Source organism: Lolium perenne, chromosome 4 (assembly GCF_019359855.2).
Source record: "Lolium perenne isolate Kyuss_39 chromosome 4, Kyuss_2.0, whole genome shotgun sequence".
NCBI lineage: Eukaryota > Viridiplantae > Streptophyta > Magnoliopsida > Poales > Poaceae > Lolium > Lolium perenne.
Genome location: NC_067247.2, coordinates 10,224,035 through 10,245,441, shown reverse-complemented (window position 1 = coordinate 10,245,441; position 21,407 = coordinate 10,224,035). Strand labels below are relative to the sequence as shown.

Below are 21,407 nucleotides of genomic sequence, written 5' to 3'. Positions count from 1 at the left end.
AGAACCCACTCATGGCCTTTGCTCGATGGAGGATGAATTTTGCCGATCATATCCATGCCCCAACCTCGAAATGGCCAAGGTTTGATGATGGGATTCATCGCTGATGCAGGTACCATCTGAATACTCTCAAACTTCTGACATGCTTGACACCCTTTATAGTACTTAAAACAATCCTCAAGCATGGTGGGCCAATAAAATCCCGATCGCCTAATCAGCCATTTCATCTTATGAGCCGATTGATGCGTTCCACAGGCACCTTCATGTACCTCGTGCAAGAGCCGATTGGACTCGGCTGGTCCCAAACATTTGAGAAGTAACCCTTCCAACGTCCTGTAGAACATGTCATCCCCAATTAGGACGTACTTCATGGCCTTGTATCTTATCCGTTTAGGTGCCCCCCGAGCCGAATCTTTCAAGTAATTGAAAATATCGGCTCTCCAGTCATCTGGTTCCATGAACTGCACCTGGACATCGCTTCCATCGGCTACATCCTTGTATCCTGATGCCATCTGTGCGAGATCGTTCGCCTCGGTATTCTGCGACCTTGGGATCCAATTGAAATTTATATACCTGAACTGTGCCATCAGCTCACGGCATTGCATCCATAATGGGAAGAGCAACTCGCTCTCACATTTGTATTCCTTCGTGAGTTGAGAAATCACCAATTTGGAATCTCCAAAGATCTCCACTGCTTCTGCCCCCGCTTCAAACAGCAACTCCATTCCCTTGCAGATTGCTTCATACTCAGCGACATTGTTGGTGCAAGGGATAGGTAACCTGATGGAGAAGGAATATGTTGCCCCCCGAGGCGACACGAGTAGCACGCCGATGCCGCAACCATCCTCACAGACCGATCCATCGAAGAACATGGCCCATGCACGCACAGACAGTGCTGCTATATTAGTGTTTATTCGTTCAGCGATAAGATCGGCCAACGCCTGTCCTTTGACTGCTTTCGCAGGTTGATACCGGATATCAAATTCCGATAATGCAAACATCCATTTACCAAGTCGGCCTTTCAACACAGGAGCCGACAACATATGCTTGATGACGTCTGATTTGCATATGACGATAATTTCCGCTGACAACAAGATGTGCTGAATCTTGGTGCAGGTGAAAAACAAACAGAGGCACAACTTCTCGATCTCAGGGTACCTTGTTTCTGCATCCAACATCCTTCTGCTGAGGTAGAAAACCACTTTCTCCAGACCATCATAAACTTGCACCACCACCGAGGCGATGGAGGTGTCGGCTACTGACAAGTAGATGTAGAACGACCTATCTTGCTGTGGCGGAACCAACACAGGTGGCTTCGTCAGATACTCCTTAATCTCGTCAAATGCTTGCTGTTGCTCTGCCCCCCAGTGAAACTCCTCATCAGACTTAATTTTCACCAAGCCCATGAATGGCTCGATTCGCCCTGACAGATTGGAGATGAATCGTCTGACGAAGTTGATTTTGCCGATGAGACACTGGAGTTCTTTCTTCGTGGTAGGTGGCTTCATTGTTCGCACCGCCTCTTGGCTTTTCAGGCCGATCTCAATTCCGCGTTCATGAACCAAGAAACCCAAGAATTGACCGGCCGTCACACCAAAAGCACACTTCTTTGGATTCATTCTTAGTCCAAACTTTCTAGTTCGGTCCAGGACGTGTCGCAAATCCTCCAAGTGCCCTTCCACCGCAACAGACTTGACCACCACGTCATCAATGTAAATCTCCACCAATTTGCCGATCAGATCATGAAAGATGTAATTCATGGCTCTTTGGTACGTTGCGCCGGCATTTTTCAGCCCAAATGTCATGACTACATACTCAAACAAGCCTACCGAGCCTGGTACTCTGAATGCAGTCTTGTGTATATCTTCTGGAGCCATGAAAATTTGGTTGTAGCCGGCATTGCCATCCATGAAACTTAGAACCTTATGACCAGCAGCTGCATTGATCAGTGTCTCTGCTACCGGCATTGGGTACTCATCCTTTGGAGTGGCTCTGTTGAGATCCCGAAAATCTATGGCGACGCGCCATCGGCCGTCCTTTTTCTCTACAGGTACGACGTTAGAAATCCACTCAGCGTACATGCATGGCCTGATGAATCCGGCGTTCAGCATTTTCTCGATCTCTTTCTTGATTTCCACCAGAATTTCGGCCTTCATCTGTCGTGCTCGCTGCTGGAACGGCCGAAACCCTTTCTTCAGAGGGAGCCGATGCTCAATGATGCTCCTGTCTAACCCTGGCATCTCTGTGTAATCCCATGCAAAACAATCTGGGTATTCCTTCAACAAAGCTATCATCAAGCTCCTCAGATGCGGATCTAATTTTTTGCTGATAAAGGTTGGTCGTGGCTTATCCCCAGGACCAATGTCAATCTCTTCTAGCTCATCAGCTGATGTAAACCCATATCCTAGCTTTCCATCGCCTGCTAGATCGATGCTGAACACAGGCAAAACATATGGTGAGGATATTATGGGCCGATTGCCTGAATCGGCCTCCTTTTCCATTGCATTACTCAATGAGGGTTTACAACTTCTTTGTGCTGTACGACGACTACGTGACACGCCTGGGATGAGGTCATTGCTTTTTATTTTTTGGGGCCGATCGCAGGGATCGGCCTTGCCACATGCGTCGATTGGTGTTGCTCTTGCTACTCCGTCAGGCCGGTGGATAAGACCAGCCTCACCCCGTTTTTTGACACCTCGATGCGATCACAGCCGTCCAAACTGATTCCAGAGAGCGGCTCTTGGTCTTCCGAGTCCCAAATATTCATGCCGGCTATGGAGACCTCGACCGAATCATCTGCATGCACGACCTCCACTTCATCTCCATCCCACTGTATTAGGCATTGGTGCATTGTAGATGGAATGCAGCAGTTGGTGTGAATCCAATCCCTCCCTAGCAGGACAGCGTAGGTGCTCTTGCTGTTGACGATGAAGAACGACGTAGGGATAGTCTTTCGGCCCACGGTTAGATCTACGTTCAGGACGCCTTGTGCTTCTGATGCTTGGCCGTTGAAATCGCTTAGTGTGACGTTGGTCTTGATCAGATCTTCGTTAGAGCGTCCCAAACGTCGTAGCATGGAGTATGGCATTATATTGACTGCCGCTCCCGTGTCAACCAACATCTTGTTGACAGGTGATGGCGTGTATTTCACACGTTCGTTGGGGAACCCCAAGAGGAAGGTATGATGCGCACAGCAGCAAGTTTTCCCTCAGAAAGAAACCAAGGTTTATCGAACCAGGAGGAGCCAAGAAGCACGTTGAAGGTTGATGGCGGCGGGATGTAGTGCGGCGCAACACCAGGGATTCCGGCGCCAACGTGGAACCTGCACAACACAAACCAAGTACTTTGTCCCAACGAAACAGTGAGGTTGTCAATCTCACCGGCTTGCTGTAACAAAGGGTTAACCGTATTGTGTGGAAGATGATTGTTTGCAAGAAAACAGTAAACAAGTATTGCAGTAGATTGTATTTCAGTAAAGAGAATTGGACCGGGGTCCACAGTTCACTAGAGGTGTCTCTCCCATAAGATAAAGCATGTTGGGTGAACAAATTACAGTCGGGCAATTGACAAATAGAGAGGGCACCGCAATGCACATACATGACATGATAAATATAGTGAGATTTAATTGGGCATTACGACAAAGTACATAGACCGCCATCCAACTGCATCTATGCCTAAAAAGTCCACCTTCAGGTTATCATCCGAACCCCTTCCAGTATTAAGTTGCAAAGCAACAGACAATTGCATTAAGTATGGTGCGTAATGTAATCAATAACTACATCCTCGGACATAGCATCAATGTTTTATCCCTAGTGGCAACAGCACAACACAACCTTAGAACTTTCTCACATCGTCCTGTATCAATGCAGGCATGAACCCACTATCGAGCATAAATACTCCCTCTTGGAGTTAAGAGTACAAACTTGGCCAGAGCCTCTACTAATAACGGAGAGCATGCAAGATCATAAACAACACATATGTAATAACTTGATAATTACCATAGCATAGTATTCTCTATCCATCGGATCCCGACAAACACAACATATAGCATTACAGATAGATGATCTTGATCATGTTAGGCAGCTCACAAGATCCAACAATGAAGCACAATGAGGAGAAGACAACCATCTAGCTACTGCTATGGACCCATAGTCCAGGGGTGAACTACTCACTCATCACTCCGGAGGCGACCATGGCGGTGTAGAGTCCTCCGGGAGATGAATCCCCTCTCCGGCAGGGTGCCGGAGGCGATCTCCTGAATACCCCGAGAAGGGATTGGCGGCGGCTGCGTCTCCGGAAGGTTTTCCGTATCGTGGCTCTCAGATCTGGGGTTTCGCGACGAAGGCTATTTGTAGGCGGAAGGGTAGGTCAAGAGGCGGCGCGAGGGGCCCACACCACAGGTCGGCGCGGCCAGGGCCTGGGCCGCGCCGCCCTATGGTTTGGCCACCTCGTGGCCCCACTTCGTTGACTCTTCGGTCTTCTGGAAGCTTCGTGGAAAAATAGGGACCTGGGTCTTGATTTCGTCCGATTCCGAGAATATTTCCTTACTAGGATTTCTGAAACCAAAAACAGCAGAAAACAGCAACTGGCTCTTCGGCATCTTGTTAATAGGTTAGTTCCAGAAAATGCATAAATATGACATATAATGTGCATATAACATGTAGATATCATCAATAATGTGGCATGGAACATAAGAAATTATCGATACGTTGGAGACGTATCAGCATCCCCAAGCTTAGTTCTGCTCGTCCCGAGCAGGTAAAACGATAACAAAGATAATTTCTGAAGTGACATGCCATCATAATCTTGATCATACTATTTGTAAGCATATGTAATGAATGCAGCGATCAAAACAATGGTAATGACATGAGTAAACAAGTGAATCATAAAGCAAAGACTTTTCATGAATAGTACTTCAAGACAAGCATCAATAAGTCTTGCATAAGAGTTAACTCATAAAGCAATAAATCAAAGTAAAGGTATTGAAGCAACACAAAGGAAGATTAAGTTTCAGCGGTTGCTTTCAACTTGTAACATGTATATCTCATAGATAATTGTCAACATAGAGTAATATAACAAGTGCAATATGCAAGTATGTAGGAATCAATGCACAGTTCACACAAGTGTTTGCTTCTTGAGGTGGAGAGAGATAGGTGAACTGACTCAACATAAAAGTAAAAGAATGGTCCTTCAAAGAGGAAAGCATCGATTGCTATATTTGTGCTAGAGCTTTTATTTTGAAAACATGAAACAATTTTGTCAACGGTAGTAATAAAGCATATGAGTTATGTAAATTATATCTTATAAGTTGCAAGCCTCATGCATAGTATACTAATAGTGCCCGCACCTTGTCCTAATTAGCTTGGACTACCGGATCATCACAATGCACATGTTTTAACCAAGTGTCACAATGGGGTACCTCCATGCCGCCTGTACAAGGGTCTAAGGAGAAAGTTCGCATTGGATTTCTCGCTTTTGATCATTCTTCAACTTAGACACCCATACCGGGACAACATGAATAACAGATAATGGACTCCTCTTTAATGCATAAGCATGTAGCAACAATTATTATTCTCACATGAGATTGAGGATATGTGTCCAAAACTGAAACTTCCACCATGATTCATGGCTTTAGTTAGCGGCCCAATGTTCTTCTCTAACAATATGCATGCTTAACCATAAGGTGGTAGATCTCCCTTACTTCAGACAAGACGAACATGCATAGCAACTCACATGATATTCAACAAAGAGTAGTTGATGGCGTCCCCAGAAGCATGGTTATCGCACAACAAGCAACTTAATAAGAGATAAAATGCATAAGTACATATTCAATACCACAATAGTTTTTAAGGCTATTTTGTCCCATGAGCTATATATTGTAAAGGCGAATGATGGAATTTTAAAGGTAGCACTCAAGCAATTTACTTTGGAATGGCGGAAAAATACCATGTAGTAGGTAGGTATGGTGGACACAAATGGCATAGTGGTTGGCTCAAGGATTTTGGATGCATGAGAAGTATTCCCTCTCGATACAAGGTTTAGGCTAGCAAGGTTATTTGAAACAAACACAAGGATGAACGGTGCAGCAAAACTCACATAAAAGACATATTGTAAACATTATAAGACTCTACACCGTCTTCCTTGTTGTTCAAAACTCAATACTAGATATTATCTAGACTCTAGAGAAACCAAATATGCAAACCAAATTAGCAAGCTCTAAGTGTTTCTTCATTAATGGGTGCAAAGTATATGATGCAAGAGCTTAAACATGAGCACAACAATTGCCAAGTATCAAATTATCCAAGACATTATAGCAATTACTACATGTAGCATTTTCCAATTCCAACCATATAACAATTTAACGAAGAAGAAACTTCGCCTTGAATATTATGAGTAAAGCCTAAGGACATATTTGTCCATATGCAACAGCGGAGCGTGTCTCTCTCCCACAAAGTGAATGCTAGGATCCAACTTTATTCAAACAAAACAAAAAACAAAAACAAACCGACGCTCCAAGCAAAGTGCATAAGATGTGACGGAATAAAAATATAGTTTCAGGGGAGGAACCTGATGATGTTGTCGATGAAGAAGGGGATGCCTTGGGCATCCCCAAGCTTAGACGCTTGAGTCTTCTTAGAATATGCAGGGGTGAACCACCGGGGCATCCCCAAGCTTAGAGCTTTCACTCCTCTTGATCATAGTATATCATACTCCTCTCTTGATCCTTGAAAACTTCCTTCACACCAAACTTCAAGCAAACTCATTAGAGAGTTAGTGCACAATAAAAATGTACATGTTCAGAGGTGACACAATCATTCTTTACACTTCTGGACATTGCATAAAGCTACTGGACATTAATGGATCAAAGAAATTCATCCAACATAGCAAAAGAGGCAATGCGAAATAAAATGCAGAATCTGTCAAAACAGAACAGTTCGTAAAGACGAATTTTAAAATGGCACCAGACTTGCTCAAATGGAAAAACTCAAAACTAATGAAAGTTGCGTACATATCTGAGGATCACTCACGTAAATTGGCATAATTTTCTGAGTTACCTACAGAGAATTAGTCCCAGATTCGTGACAGCAAAGAAATCTGTTTCTGCGCAGTAATCCAAATCTAGTATGAACCTTACTATAGAGACTTTACTTGGCACAACAAAACATGATAAGGAGAGGTTGCTACAGTAGTAAACAACTTCCAAGACTCAAATATAAAACAAAGTACTGTAGTAAAAACATGGGTTGTCTTCCATAAGCGCTTTTCTTTAACGCCTTTCAGCTAGGCGCAGAAAGTGTATATCAAGTATTATCGAAGGGTGGTGCATCTACAGCGGGGTTTGGAGTTTTCTCAACCATGCATAGTATATTAGATACATAAGTTTCAGCGTCTCCCTTTTCATTAGTCTTGGGCTTGCTACTCTCATCGAACAAATTTTCAGGAACAAGCCAAGCATAGTTATTTTCTAGTGCATCATTCATAGCTAGGAGTTTACATGGTATTGGTGCTTTGATCTCCCCACCATCATTAATATTGTTAGTGTACCTTATTCTATCCATGTCCATTTTTTCAAGGAGACCAACAAAATTAGTATGAGAACCTAGCATATTAAATTTAGCAAAGACCTTTCTAGCTTCTCTTGCTAGACCACCAAATTCTCTAAGAAGGGTTTCTAAGACAAAATCTTTCTTTTCCCCTTCTTCCATATCACCAAGTGTAAGAAACATGTGTTGGATTATAGGATTGAGATTAACAAATTTAGTTTCCAACATACGAACTAAAGCAGCAGCAGCAATTTCATAGGTAGGTGCAAGTTCTACCAAGTGTCTATCTTCAAAATCTTCAGTAATACTAATATGATTGAAGAATTCTTCTATATTATTTCTCCCAATGATAGACCCGCGTCCTACCGGTATGTCTTTTGTGGTAAAATTAAAAGGAAACATGATGAATCTAGTAAAGTAAATGCAAGTAACTAATTTTTTTGTGTTTTTAATATGGAGAGCAAGACAGTAAATAAAGTAAAACTAGCAACTAATTTTTTTGTGTTTTATTTAGGTGCAGCAAACAAAGTAGTAAATAAAATAAAGCAAGACAAAAACAAAGTAAAGAGATTGAGAAGTGGAGACTCCCCTTGCAGCGTGTCTTGATCTCCCCGGCAACGGCGCCAGAAAAAGAGCTTGATGGCGTGTATTTCACACGTTCGTTGGGGAACCCCAAGAGGAAGGTATGATGCGCACAGCAGCAAGTTTTCCCTCAGAAAGAAACCAAGGTTTATCGAACCAGGAGGAGCCAAGAAGCACGTTGAAGGTTGATGGCGGCGGGATGTAGTGCGGCGCAACACCAGGGATTCCGGCGCCAACGTGGAACCTGCACAACACAAACCAAGTACTTTGTCCCAACGAAACAGTGAGGTTGTCAATCTCACCGGCTTGCTGTAACAAAGGGTTAACCGTATTGTGTGGAAGATGATTGTTTGCAAGAAAACAGTAAACAAGTATTGCAGTAGATTGTATTTCAGTAAAGAGAATTGGACCGGGGTCCACAGTTCACTAGAGGTGTCTCTCCCATAAGATAAAGCATGTTGGGTGAACAAATTACAGTCGGGCAATTGACAAATAGAGAGGGCACCGCAATGCACATACATGACATGATAAATATAGTGAGATTTAATTGGGCATTACGACAAAGTACATAGACCGCCATCCAACTGCATCTATGCCTAAAAAGTCCACCTTCAGGTTATCATCCGAACCCCTTCCAGTATTAAGTTGCAAAGCAACAGACAATTGCATTAAGTATGGTGCGTAATGTAATCAATAACTACATCCTCGGACATAGCATCAATGTTTTATCCCTAGTGGCAACAGCACAACACAACCTTAGAACTTTCTGTCACTGTCCCAGGTATCAATGCAGGCATGAACCCACTATCGAGCATAAATACTCCCTCTTGGAGTTAAGAGTACAAACTTGGCCAGAGCCTCTACTAATAACGGAGAGCATGCAAGATCATAAACAACACATATGTAATAACTTGATAATTACCATAGCATAGTATTCTCTATCCATCGGATCCCGACAAACACAACATATAGCATTACAGATAGATGATCTTGATCATGTTAGGCAGCTCACAAGATCCAACAATGAAGCACAATGAGGAGAAGACAACCATCTAGCTACTGCTATGGACCCATAGTCCAGGGGTGAACTACTCACTCATCACTCCGGAGGCGACCATGGCGGTGTAGAGTCCTCCGGGAGATGAATCCCCTCTCCGGCAGGGTGCCGGAGGCGATCTCCTGAATCCCCCGAGATGGGATTGGCGGCGGCTGCGTCTCTGAAAGGTTTTCCGTATCGTGGCTCTCGGTACTGGGGGTTTCGCGACGAAGGCTATTTGTAGGCGGAAGGGTAGGTCAAGAGGCGGCGCGAGGGGCCCACACCACAGGTCGGCGCGGCCAGGGCCTGGGCCGCGCCGCCCTATGGTTTGGCCACCTCGTGGCCCCACTTCGTTGACTCTTCGGTCTTCTGGAAGCTTCGTGGAAAAATAGGGACCTGGGTCTTGATTTCGTCCGATTCCGAGAATATTTCCTTACTAGGATTTCTGAAACCAAAAACAGCAGAAAACAGCAACTGGCTCTTCGGCATCTTGTTAATAGGTTAGTTCCAGAAAATGCATAAATATGACATATAATGTGCATATAACATGTAGATATCATCAATAATGTGGCATGGAACATAAGAAATTATCGATACGTTGGAGACGTATCAACAGGCTGCCCATTGATATAACCTTTTAGGTATAGGGCCTTCAGGTGCCTGTAGCTCCTCTCTCGTGGCTTTTCAAAGATAACTGGTCGTGGACCGCAGTCAAACTGTGCCACTGGCACTTCTTCAGTTCTTGGAGCATGAAACTCTGACGGGAGTATGAACACCATGTTTGTATCAGCCGATGCCCCTGCATCGGCTTTTGTCTGCTTGGGGCACCATTCTTTCTTCTGTGGACGCACCTCCATCTCCAAAGTTTGCTGAATTTTCACGGCCAGATCGGGCCGTGCTTTCCTCAACGTGTACAGGTACTGCGCTTCGGCTTCCTCCAAGTTACGTAGCCGCTGAACCCTACGCTTCTGGGAATGACTGAGTCCATCAGGGCACCACCTTGGCCGGTGGTACCTATCTTCTTCTTCATCTTCTGACTCCTCGGAGTCTTCATCTCGAGATGACTCAGCTCGTCGGCTCTGAGGCGGGAGAGGCCCTAGACGCTTGAACACTGACACCTCACTTGTGCCCTTCCTCTGCTGTCTACATTCTGGGCAGTTGTCGATTGTTGGCAATCGGCTCATTCCTGAGTCCCAGCAGTGCTTAAAGAAAGGACAATCCCAGTGCCTGTCCATGTCCTCCAGCTCTCTTGATCTCCCTTTGGCGCGATGCTCATATCCTTCATCGTCTCTATCATATCGACGATGTTTTCTGCTGTCTGCACCAGACCGACGATATCTGTCGTCATCTACGTCGTACCGCCGACGTCGGTCATACTGATATTCATATTTGTTGAGGAGATGCGCGGAGAGTGGTCGTTGGTACCGCACGCTCCTCACTTCTTCCTCGGTGAGGTACCGTCTGTCATCATATTGGGGCCGGTCGCGTGGATCGGCCTCCTTCTTATCTTTGCCACGGGAGTGACTGCTCTCCTCTTTATCTTTACCATGGCGGTCTACAGGCCCTGCCATGTTGATATCGAAAGAGAAACCTGGCTGATGTTTCGTGGCATGGTTGAGCTCCACCATGTTGACGCCAGGAAACGGTGCATGTCCACTTTCATGGCAAACTGACCGAAGATCAATCGGCCTTGTTCTATCGCCATTTGAATCTGTCCACGCAACACTTTGCAGTCGTTGGTGGCGTGGGTGAATGTGTGGTGCCATTTGCAGTACGGTCTCCCGTTCAACTCTTGCACTGTAGGGATTTTATGGCCCTCGGGTAACTTCAGCTGTTTTTCCTTTAGCAGCAGATCGAAAATCTGCTCAGTTTTGCTTACATCAAAGTCAAACCCTTTCGAAGGCCCTGGTTGCTTTACCCATTTGCAGGACACGGGGCCTGCCCCCCGAGTCCATTCAGCCACGGCGACTTCCTGATCTTCTGCAAAGTCTTCAACTTCATCTGCCTCGACCAGGCCTATCGGGCGCTTGAACTTGTCTTGGTACAATTCTGGGTGGCGCTGTTCATATAATGTTAACTTCTGAACCATGTGTGCCAGTGAATTGTACTCCACTTGAAAAGTCAGATCCTTGAGCGGCGCTGCGAGGCCTGCCACGGCCAGCTCGACCGCTTCTTTCTCAGTTAACCGAACCGAATAACATCGGTTCTTGACAGTTCTGAAACGCTGAATGTACTCAGACACCGTCTCTCCCCGCCTTTGCCGCACCTGCGTCAGATCGGCAATGCCAGCTTCGGTAGCTTCTGAGTGGTATTGTACATGAAACTGTTCTTCCAGTTGCTTCCATGTCCGAACTGAATCTGGTGGCAACGAGGTGTACCACCCAAAAGCTGGACCCGTGAGAGATTGCGCAAAGAACCTTACACGTAGCGGGTCTGATGCTGAAACCATGCCTAGCTGTGCCAAATATCGGCTCACATGCTCAATTGAGCTAGACCCTTCTGACCCACTGAACTTGGTGAAGTCAGGGAGCAGATACTTGGGTGGCAGCGGGATCAGGTCGAATTCATTGGGATACGGCTTGGAATAGCCGATTGTTCTCCTCTTTGGCAGGATACCGAACTGGTCTCTCAAGATTGCACTGATTTGATCCACAGTGTGAGCTGCAGGGGTTGAGCTTTCATGACTCGTTCCGGTGGCATATTTAGCTAGCCACGCCTGTTTCTCAGCGTCTGCTCCAGAACTCCCTCCTGCTGCAGCGATCCCTCCTGCAGTAATCTGGTTCGTGTGCGTCCAGTTGTTGCAGTCCGGCACGTATGTGCACACGTATCCATGTGGAATCTCTTTGGGCGGCTCATACAAGAATTGGTAATCGCCAGGATCACCTCCAACCTTGTAGACGACGTATGCCGGTGAACCTTGTTGCTGTGGAGCTGCAAGCGCGAATGACAGTTGTGGTCTGGTGTGGAACGGTACTTCTCCTTGGTGAGTCCCTAAGGTAGGTCCTGGCGGAGAATACTGATGCTTCATGATTTCCTGGACCACACGAAGCGCAACACGCTCAAAAGCGTTCACCAGGCTCTCAGAATGACGATGTAGAGAATGAGCCACCATATAATTGGTTTCCTGGCGCAGGGCTCTGGTGCGCTCCTCCGAAGGAAGAGACAGATCTACTCCGTCGAGCACGCCTTCAGGTGTGAATCCTTTGAACCTAATGCCATGTGAACGGGTTTTCTCGAAAGAGCCGATGAGATCGGCTTCGAAGAGTGCTTTAAGCTCATCATACTTCTTCTTGTGCTCTTCAGGCAGATCTTCGTACTTGACTGGTTCGCCTGACATCTCAGCTGCAGATGTTGACGTAGTTGTCGCAGATCGTCCCACCGGGCGTGCCAGAATGTGTTGTCTGCCAAAACCCACCGGCGGGCAGCGGCGAGCAACACGAAGAGCCGGGAGGGTACCAAGACTGCTGGTGGGCCCTGGTCCCTCGGTCGTCGTCCCGCAATGCTCCGGCACACGTCCTGGCGGTTGCAAGGGCGTGCCACCTGACCTATACCTGGTCAGGAAGGTGATGGATTGCTTCGTTTAGTATCCTGCATGGCAAACACGTAAACATTAAATACGAGCCCCGATCGGCTCTTAAGTTGTTCTGTGGATCGGCTCAAAGAGCCGATTGCCCCGTGGTTCACGTTAGTTTTACCATGACACGGGGATCATGCTTTATCAAAATCAAGCAAAGCTAATCTACGATAGTCTAGGGTTTTCACTGCATAACCGGAACATCCTACGCGTAATTGAGCCTAGCAGATACGTAAGATGATGGAAAACCAGCCCTAACGAGGCCTAAAAACCAACACGAAGTTGATCCCCGGAACAATCCCTTTAGGGTTTAATAAACCACACCTTACGCGCTACCGGATCGTTCAACCCGTTTGTAAGGCCTAACCATGCAGATATCAAACTAATCCTTGTAGAACAAGGAGCGACTATAACAGATCGGATCTACTAAACAAAGATCAAGCAAGATGCCGCCCTTACACCTAAGGTAGGTGTAAGGGCGGCTAGATATCAAGGGGCAACGTAGCTAAGCAAGTATAACATAAACACGTCGACGCAAGCCCCAAAACATCTAAGATAAAGGTGTTGCTCGCCATCAACAAGGCTTCAGCACGAGCAGCACCAAGGACGAATAAACTGATACTGCCTAGATCGCAAGATGCGATCTAGGCAGCATGTTGCTTACCCGGGAGAAACCCTCGAAACAAGGGGTGGCGATGCGCCTAGATTGGTTTGTTGTGAACGTGATTGTCCTCCTTTCTCAATAACCCTAGATACATATTTATAGTCCGTAGACTTTCTAACTTGGGAATAAACCCAACTGTGTACGGGCTAAACTTTATCTCTTAATTCTAACCGACACGTAACCTACTATAAAATACAGATACACGGGCAATCTAGCCCAATTTCCCGCACAAGGCCGGTTCAGAGACACTTCAATATACATGTCTTCTAAGCCCATCTTCGGTCACGGCCCACCTCCTGCTCTGGCAAAATCTGGTGATAACAGTGCCTTTATAAGTAGTAGAGATATGCTTGTTACTAGGGGCTGGGCTGCCCCTTGGGTAGCTCCTCGCCGGTCCATGCCAGCCAAGTCACAGCCTATATACTTGTCTCCCTAATTATAAAAATAATATCCAGATTAGTTAGGTAATGTACAATTGGAACAGAGGCTTACCTCCTCTGTAAAGAATGCATAAGAAGACTAGTGCTCACAATTTGAAGGGAAACATTTCGAAAACTATTCCGGATGTTATGATAAACAAAAATAATTTCAAAGATCACAATAACCACTATCTGGCCAAACAAAAAGTTTGTGTTCTTTTTTCAAATAAGGTGATGTATGGGAAATTAGCTAGGTTATGTAATTTTTTATTTAATAAAGCAATAAAAGCCGCATGCATCAATCGATGCAGGCTGGAGCGTCGTCTCCATTTCGAAAAAATGCATTTTTTTATAATAGGTTCATAATAAGGTCATGAAAGCCGAGTTATTCTCGTGTTACATTGTTTGCTAAGAAGATCTGCAGTGACATGAACACTTGACATGCATATCTAAATATATTCACAAGATGATTTTCGATTTTAGAGTGACATTAGCATGCAGAAATTATCATGTATCAGGTAACATAAAAAATCACTAACTCGGTCTAGAGATACTCCACATCCGCTGCTGATCAATTGTACATGTTTTCGTAGATGAATATAGAACTTGGATAAAATCTGGGACATCAAACTTAAGAATTTTAAGATGTGAAGACTAAGATACTATGTGGAGATACATTTTCAAGCAAATTAAACACAGCACATAGCAGGTCCTGCAACAAATTTCATTACAAGATTATTCATTTACCCTCTTATGCACTCCAAAAAGCCAACACCAATGGCTATAGTGATATAATTCATCATAAAGCCCCAGCGCCTTTAATGATTCATGTTTCCTATTTATCAGAGTGCACTCTGCCCTTAAACATATCTCAAAAATATGTTGTCAATATGCTGCATCAGAAGGCCTTATCCTTTCTGCAAACATAAATTTCTCGTGTAACTAACGGATGGAGATGGGATGATACTACTCCCTCCATCTAAAAATAGGTGTCTCAACTTTAGCTAGATACAGATGTATTTATGACTAAAATGCATCTACATACATCCGTATCTAGACAAAAGTGAGGCACCTATTTTTAGATGGAGGGGTATATATATAAAATTGACAGTTTTTTTTCGATAAAGGATGCTTTATTTCTTTAAGAAGCAATTACATCCAGCCTCTGCATAACTAGGATGCACACATATTATCGAAAAAATAAAATTGACAGTTAGGTAGAAGTAACTACATATTATTGTCAAGTGTGAAAAATCGTATATTACTTTAGCCCTGCTTAGACATTAAATATTTTGCTCGTTCCACAACAGGTATATTATTACTTATGAGTTTGCTTCAAATGACAAAAGAAATAAGATACAAATTTACCTCGTGGATCATAGAAACTCATGTACGGAATGAAAGCACATAGCCTTTCTCTCTTCCATATCTTCTTGCAGCGTAATGGCTTGAGATTAATCTCGTAGATACCAAGATCCATGATCACGAAAAGTATATCGCGGCCCTCCACCGATCCAATCAGTCTGAGTGTTTGCTTGGGATTTTGAATGGGGAGAACATCTTTAAGATTGATGACTCGACTTTGAGTCCATGTTGCGGCTCCGTCCGAACCAATCGTCCCTGACCACAGGTTGAGGGTTAACCCCTCTTGGTGTGCAACTCCCAAACTGCCATCCTCCATCGCCGTGAGGATAGCTGCACTGCCAGTGGAAACCCCAACCATCGACGCGTCAAGCAGCGATAAGCAATTGGAGTCCAAGTCGTACTTGAGAATTTTGAGAATATCCCAGTTGTACCAAAGCATGAAGTATAGTGCGCCATCAACGAGAACGGGAGGCCTTGGTTCGATGACTGCATATTGGGTCTCAAGATCCACGCGAGAGCACTTATCGCTCCACTCACCCATCTCCGCCGAGGATACAAACGCGCTTGCAACACAACCACCATGGCTCATGTCAACCCTGAGCAAGACGATCCGGAAGGGGCCCTCATGACACGCGCGGTGGTCGCAGCCCGCCACGGCACATAGCACCGTGGCCACATAGCCGTTGCAGCGGTAGCCTTCGGGCACGCATAGCCCCCTACGGGCACGGCGGCCTGTCATTGGGTCCCAAACTACGAGCTCCATGGGTGCCACACCCGTATCCAAAAGGAGGACGCGGCCATGACGGCAGTCCAGCACATCGGATGTCCTGTCGGGATTGCTGTGTGCGCCGAACTTCGTGGTTGGGACGAAGCTCGGCACTACCGATCCGGAGAACGGAGGACGTGAATAAACGAACCCGAGCATTGGGGGAGCGTCATGGAACTGACGGTACCGGCTGTTGAAGCTAGTGCCGGAGAGGAGGGAGAGCCAGAGCTTGCTGGCGAGGGAGGCGCGCACCAGACACGCCGGCTCGTTGGGCGGGAGGCGGAGGAAGATCTCCTCGAGAAGCTCGTCCGGCAGGGTCGGTGGCGGCGGCGGCATGGTCGGTAGGCTTTTGGGCGAGGGAAAGATTGAGCTGGTGTGTACTGCGGCCGTGCTGCCTCACAGTTCGGTTCAACCATCAGGTGTCCTTTTATTTGGGGGTGTACCACAAACACGATCAGGGTCGGAATCAAACCGTACAACGTTATTATAGGATCGACGGGCGCATACTTATTATGTTAACAGCTACGTTATTCAGGAGTAGGACTGCGACGTGACGTGCATGGTGTGATGGATCAAGCGGCGGTGACGGCGATCTTCATGCCGGACTGGCAGTGTCCGGCGATGCTGCAGATGAAGTAGTTTGTGCCGCGGGCGAGCGTGACGCGGTCGGCGCCAGACTTGTACACCCTTGCGCCGCTCGCCGGCTTGGCGCAGGCCCTGTACCCCGCCGCGCTCACCGCCACCACGTCGTGCGCCGTCGCGTCATACTTGAACACTGCACCCACATTCAGGTCGCATGAATCAAAACTTCGTCGCAGTCGGTTTGCAGCAACACATCATGCATGGACATAGGACGTACCTAGGACGTCGCCGGCCTTGAAGCGCTTGCCGGTGGACCAGGAGTCGGTGTTGAAGGACCAGCCGCTGCTGTCGCCGACGTTGTACACCGCCGAGTCGGCAACTCTGGCGTTGAAGAGCACGCAGACGAGCAGGAGCGCGACGACCACGGTAACTGCACTGCCTCTTCCCTGCGCCATTGCTAGCAGCTAGTGATCACTGATCTTGAGTCTGAAGCACGTACGTACGAGTGGAGGCAGAGAGCAGATATATGTTGAGAGAGACTGTGAGGTGCGATGGTGGTCAGCGATGGACAGACAGGAGCGGTTTTATAGGCTCGCCGGAGTGGAGGCCCGATGGAAAATAGGCCCGAATGCATTGGAGGAAAAAATTGGAATACCGGCTGGAGTGCTCTATTTTTCTTGTCGAAGCGTAGAGGGGAGTGGAATGGGGTTGGCCAACGACCCACAGCAATGGAGGGGCGGCCATTATTTTCTTTTGGAACTTGGGACATCGACCGACCGCGGCAAGTCCTACATATACATGGGTAGACTACTAGACGTGAGTGCGTTATGAGTGTGGACGGAGAATAAATATGCAGAAAAGTGGAGTATAACTGGAGTGGGCTGCGCACCGTACCATACGATAATCAATCTCTCTCAAACATCACAATCGATACTTTACATTGGATATTGTATACATATTTAGCCAGTGAACCAAAACAAACGTTGACGAACCTGTAGTGCGCATCTAAACATTTTAATCATCGAAAATGCATTTGAAAAAAATTCAAGTACCCATAGGTGAAACCTCATATAAATACACATGAGGAAAAACAATGCCTACAACATCAAATCGAATGAGCAAATGATGTATATGTGCATATGATAAGGTCTTATGGGCATCTTTTCTCATCTGATGGAGCCAGAGTATAATCATTGACTATTGCAACGAAAAACTACCAAAAATGAATATCAAGAGCATGAATCATAATTATATACTAGACACACAAATCCCCAGGATCAGCCATTGCAACGAAAAAAGAACCAAAATGAACATCAAGTTGAACTAACTCAAGAACGACATGCCTCATATTAAGACACACGGAGGAAAAAAAAAACTAAATCAATAAGACTAAATCAAATGTGTAAGTAATGCGTATGGATATATGACAATGCCTTATGGGTGGCCTTTTTCATTAGATAGTGACATCGTATAATCACTCGATGAATCGGAGCATCATACTTACATATGGGACACACAAAGCCTCGGGATAGTTCAAGCAAAGTCAAATAGTGTTGTGGATATGCTAACTAGATATACCACAACAGGGTCCCAATTTTGGCAATCCCGAATGACCCACAAATGGTGGTGGGGCCTATGATCCGACCAGACAGCCTAGTTGCTAGAGAATCAAGACGGAGGAGTCTAGCCCGGAGCCCAGTAGGTCGGATCCATAAGATATAGATGGTAGATCGGATCCTTCACGTTCAAGGCAAGATAATGTAACATGTATTATACTTAGCCGTACCAGGTGGATCACTTTATAAGACATATCTTGTGAGCCCTAGAGGCAGATGCAACACAACTTATTGTAATCTCACACTTGTTGCCTGATAATTCCAGACAAGTAGGAGTACGGGCTCGCCATCATCATGAGGTTTCCTAAGCTAGGTAAATCGTGTGTCCCCCTCTCTCCCTCCATGAGGCACCCCTCACCGGAGCACCGTCGATACACAACGACAAATAGGATGCATTAGATTTGTATTTGCGCATGTCACAAAGCTCGCCTCAAAAGTTTAATCATCGACCATTGCAATGAAAAAGAACCAAAATGAACATAATCGACACCAAACAGTGCCACAAATTTTTTAATCATTGACATTCTAAAAAGGGAAAAACTAAAAAAAATATGATGTGTATTTGTGCCTCATATACAACTAGATACGATGGTGGTTTGCGATTATTTGCTTCAAATGGTTTTTGAATGCCACTATATTTAAATGAAAAACAAAGAATTAGCAATCAAACATGTCACATCTTGAGTAAATCGCAAAAACATGAAGCATATGGGTTCACTAAACATTAGCATAATACTAAAACAAATTATATATACTAGTATGCGATGCAAACGTTAGGCTGCACACTGTGACACGAAACATCAAGTGAACTGATTGAAGAATCGCCTATGTCTGTTCGGTTTACCCCGATTCTCTCCCAAGGCCCAAATTCGACTAGGTCTAGGTCTAATTCACTCAATCATGGATTCACTTCGGCACCGCACTCTGCGAAAAAACCCCTATCGAATAACTAAAATGGGATACCGACAAATGTAAACCGAAGTAATCAAACGGCAGGAAATGCATAATTAATTACATAGAAATCCACCATGGTTCATCATCTTGTTCCTTCATGTCACCGTCGGCCTATGGCCTTAACTATCTCCGCCGCAAACCGCTGAAAATTCGTCAAGGGGTGGTTTCGAGAGAGACTAGAAGGGTGGGGAGTGTGGTTGCACGAGACATGGAGACGATCTCTAAAGGGTAGGATCAGCGGTGGTGGGACACACCATCGAGCGACACGTGCTTGAGCAGTCTAAGAGGTTAGATCCAGTTAGAAAGTCAAGTTCGATCCCTGACACGCTAATATATGCCCACGTTCACCTACCACGACATTAATAAATGATAGACATTTTTCCTCCTACCGCGGTGTAATTTACTGCAGGTATGGGATCTACAACCGCTGAAATGTATGTGTTGGTTGTGTTTGCCTCCGGGAATGCTTATCCGCCGGCCAATTTTTTTTTTTGCATGCGACTACGGCTTGTGCCGTCCGGAAAATCCGTCAGATGAGGCGGTTTTACCTCCACAGTAAACCTAGCCGTGACCACCCCTCATGGAACTAGCATTATCAAGGAAACGACACGTAGGACGCGAGCCATCATTCTTACTAGTGGTGGGGCCCACTGATACGTCTCAAACGTATCTATAATTTCTTATGTTCCATGCTAGTTTTATGACAATACCTACATGTTTTGTTCACACTTTATATCGTTTTGATGCGTTTTCCGGAACTAACCTATTGACGAGATGCCGAAGGGCCAGTTGCTGTTTTCTGCTGTTTTTGGTTTCAGAAATCCTAGTAAGGAAATATTCTCGGAATCGGACGAAATCAACGCCCAACATCTTAGAATTCCACGAAGCTTCCAGAACACCCGAGAGCCACCAGAGGAGAGCCACAGGGGGCCCACACATGGGGCTGGCGCGGCCAGGCTAGGGCCCGCGCCACCCTATTGTGTGGCGGCTCCGTACCCCCTCTGACTCCGCCTCTTCGCCTATAAGAAGCTCCCTGACCTAAATCTTCGATACGGAAAAGCCACGGTACGAGAAACCTTCCAGAGCCGCCGCCATCGCGAAGCCAAGATCTGGGGGACAGGAGTCTCTGTTCCGGCACGCCGCCGGGATGGGGAAGTGCCCCCGGAAGGCTACTCCATCGACACCACCGCCATCTTCATCAACGCTGCTGTCTCCCATGAGGAGGGAGTAGTTCTCCATCGAGGCTAAGGGCTGTACCGGTAGCTATGTGGTTAATCTCTCTCCCATGTACTTCAATACAATGATCTCATGAGCTGCCTTACATGATTGAGATTCATATGATGAGCTTTGTAATCTAGATGTCGTTATGCTATTCAAGTGGATTTTACTTATGTGATCTCCGGAGACTCCTTGTCCCACGTGTGTAAAGGTGACAGTGTGTGCACCGTGTGGGTCTCTTAGGCTATATTTTACAGAATACTTATTCACTGAGTTATGATTTGAGTTGGATGTCTCTATGAAATTGTGGTGTGTTAGTACCTCCTATGAATGCTCAAAGTGACAGCGTGGGGTGTTCATTAGTACTTGGGAATACATCTTTAATGTTTGTCTACATGATGAATTAGAGTTCGTTATCTTGCCAGAGAGTAATTCGGAATAGCATAGTGAAGTGCTTATTTATATTCCATTATGATTGCAATGTTGAGAGTGTCCACTAGTGAAAGTATGATCCCTACGCCTTGTTTCCAAATACTGCAATCATCGCTTGTTTACTGTTTTACTGCATCTTTACTTCCTGCAATATTACTACCATCAACTGCACGCCAGCAAGCTATTTTCTGGCGCCGTTACTACTGCTCATATTCATTCATACCACTTGTATTTCACTATCTCTTCGCCGAACTAGTGCACCTATACATCTGACAAGTGTATTAGGTGTGTTGGGGACACAAGAGACTTCTTGTATCGTGATTGCAGGGTTGCTTGAGAGGGATATCTTTGACCTCTTCCTCCCTGAGTTCGATAAACCTTGGGTGATCCACTTAAGGAAAACTTGCTGCTGTTCTACAAACCTCTGCTCTTGCAGGCCCAACACTGTCTACAAGAATAGAAGCACCCGTAGACATCAAGCACTTTTCTGGCGCCATTGCCGGGGAGGAAAGGTAAAAAGCACTCATACTCCGGTCCCAGGTAACTAAGTACTTTTCCGTTGCCGTTGTAAGTGCTCGAAGATATTTCCTTTAGATCCTGCAATTGCATCTTTTTGTTTCTTGTTAAACACTAGTAAGGCATAATGGAAAACATCTGT

The 21,407-nt window shown here is 45.7% G+C and overlaps 2 protein-coding genes across 2 annotated transcripts; both read right to left on the bottom strand.

Moving 5' to 3' along the window:
* Positions 1-14,701: 14,701 nt before the first annotated feature.
* LOC127346554 (uncharacterized) lies at positions 14,702-16,283 on the bottom strand. Its single transcript, XM_051372842.1, has 2 exons — positions 15,185-16,283; positions 14,702-14,733 (listed from the first exon to the last, which is right to left on the bottom strand). The coding sequence occupies exons 1-2, from the start codon at positions 16,281-16,283 to the stop codon at positions 14,702-14,704; spliced, it is 1,131 nt and encodes a 376-aa protein (XP_051228802.1).
* A 66-nt stretch (positions 16,284-16,349) lies between these two features.
* On the bottom strand, positions 16,350-17,069 carry LOC127348117 (chemocyanin-like). Its single transcript, XM_051374212.1, has 2 exons — positions 16,807-17,069; positions 16,350-16,722 (listed from the first exon to the last, which is right to left on the bottom strand). The coding sequence occupies exons 1-2, from the start codon at positions 16,982-16,984 to the stop codon at positions 16,520-16,522; spliced, it is 381 nt and encodes a 126-aa protein (XP_051230172.1). The 5' UTR covers positions 16,985-17,069; the 3' UTR covers positions 16,350-16,519.
* Between the last annotated feature and the right edge of the window lie 4,338 nt (positions 17,070-21,407).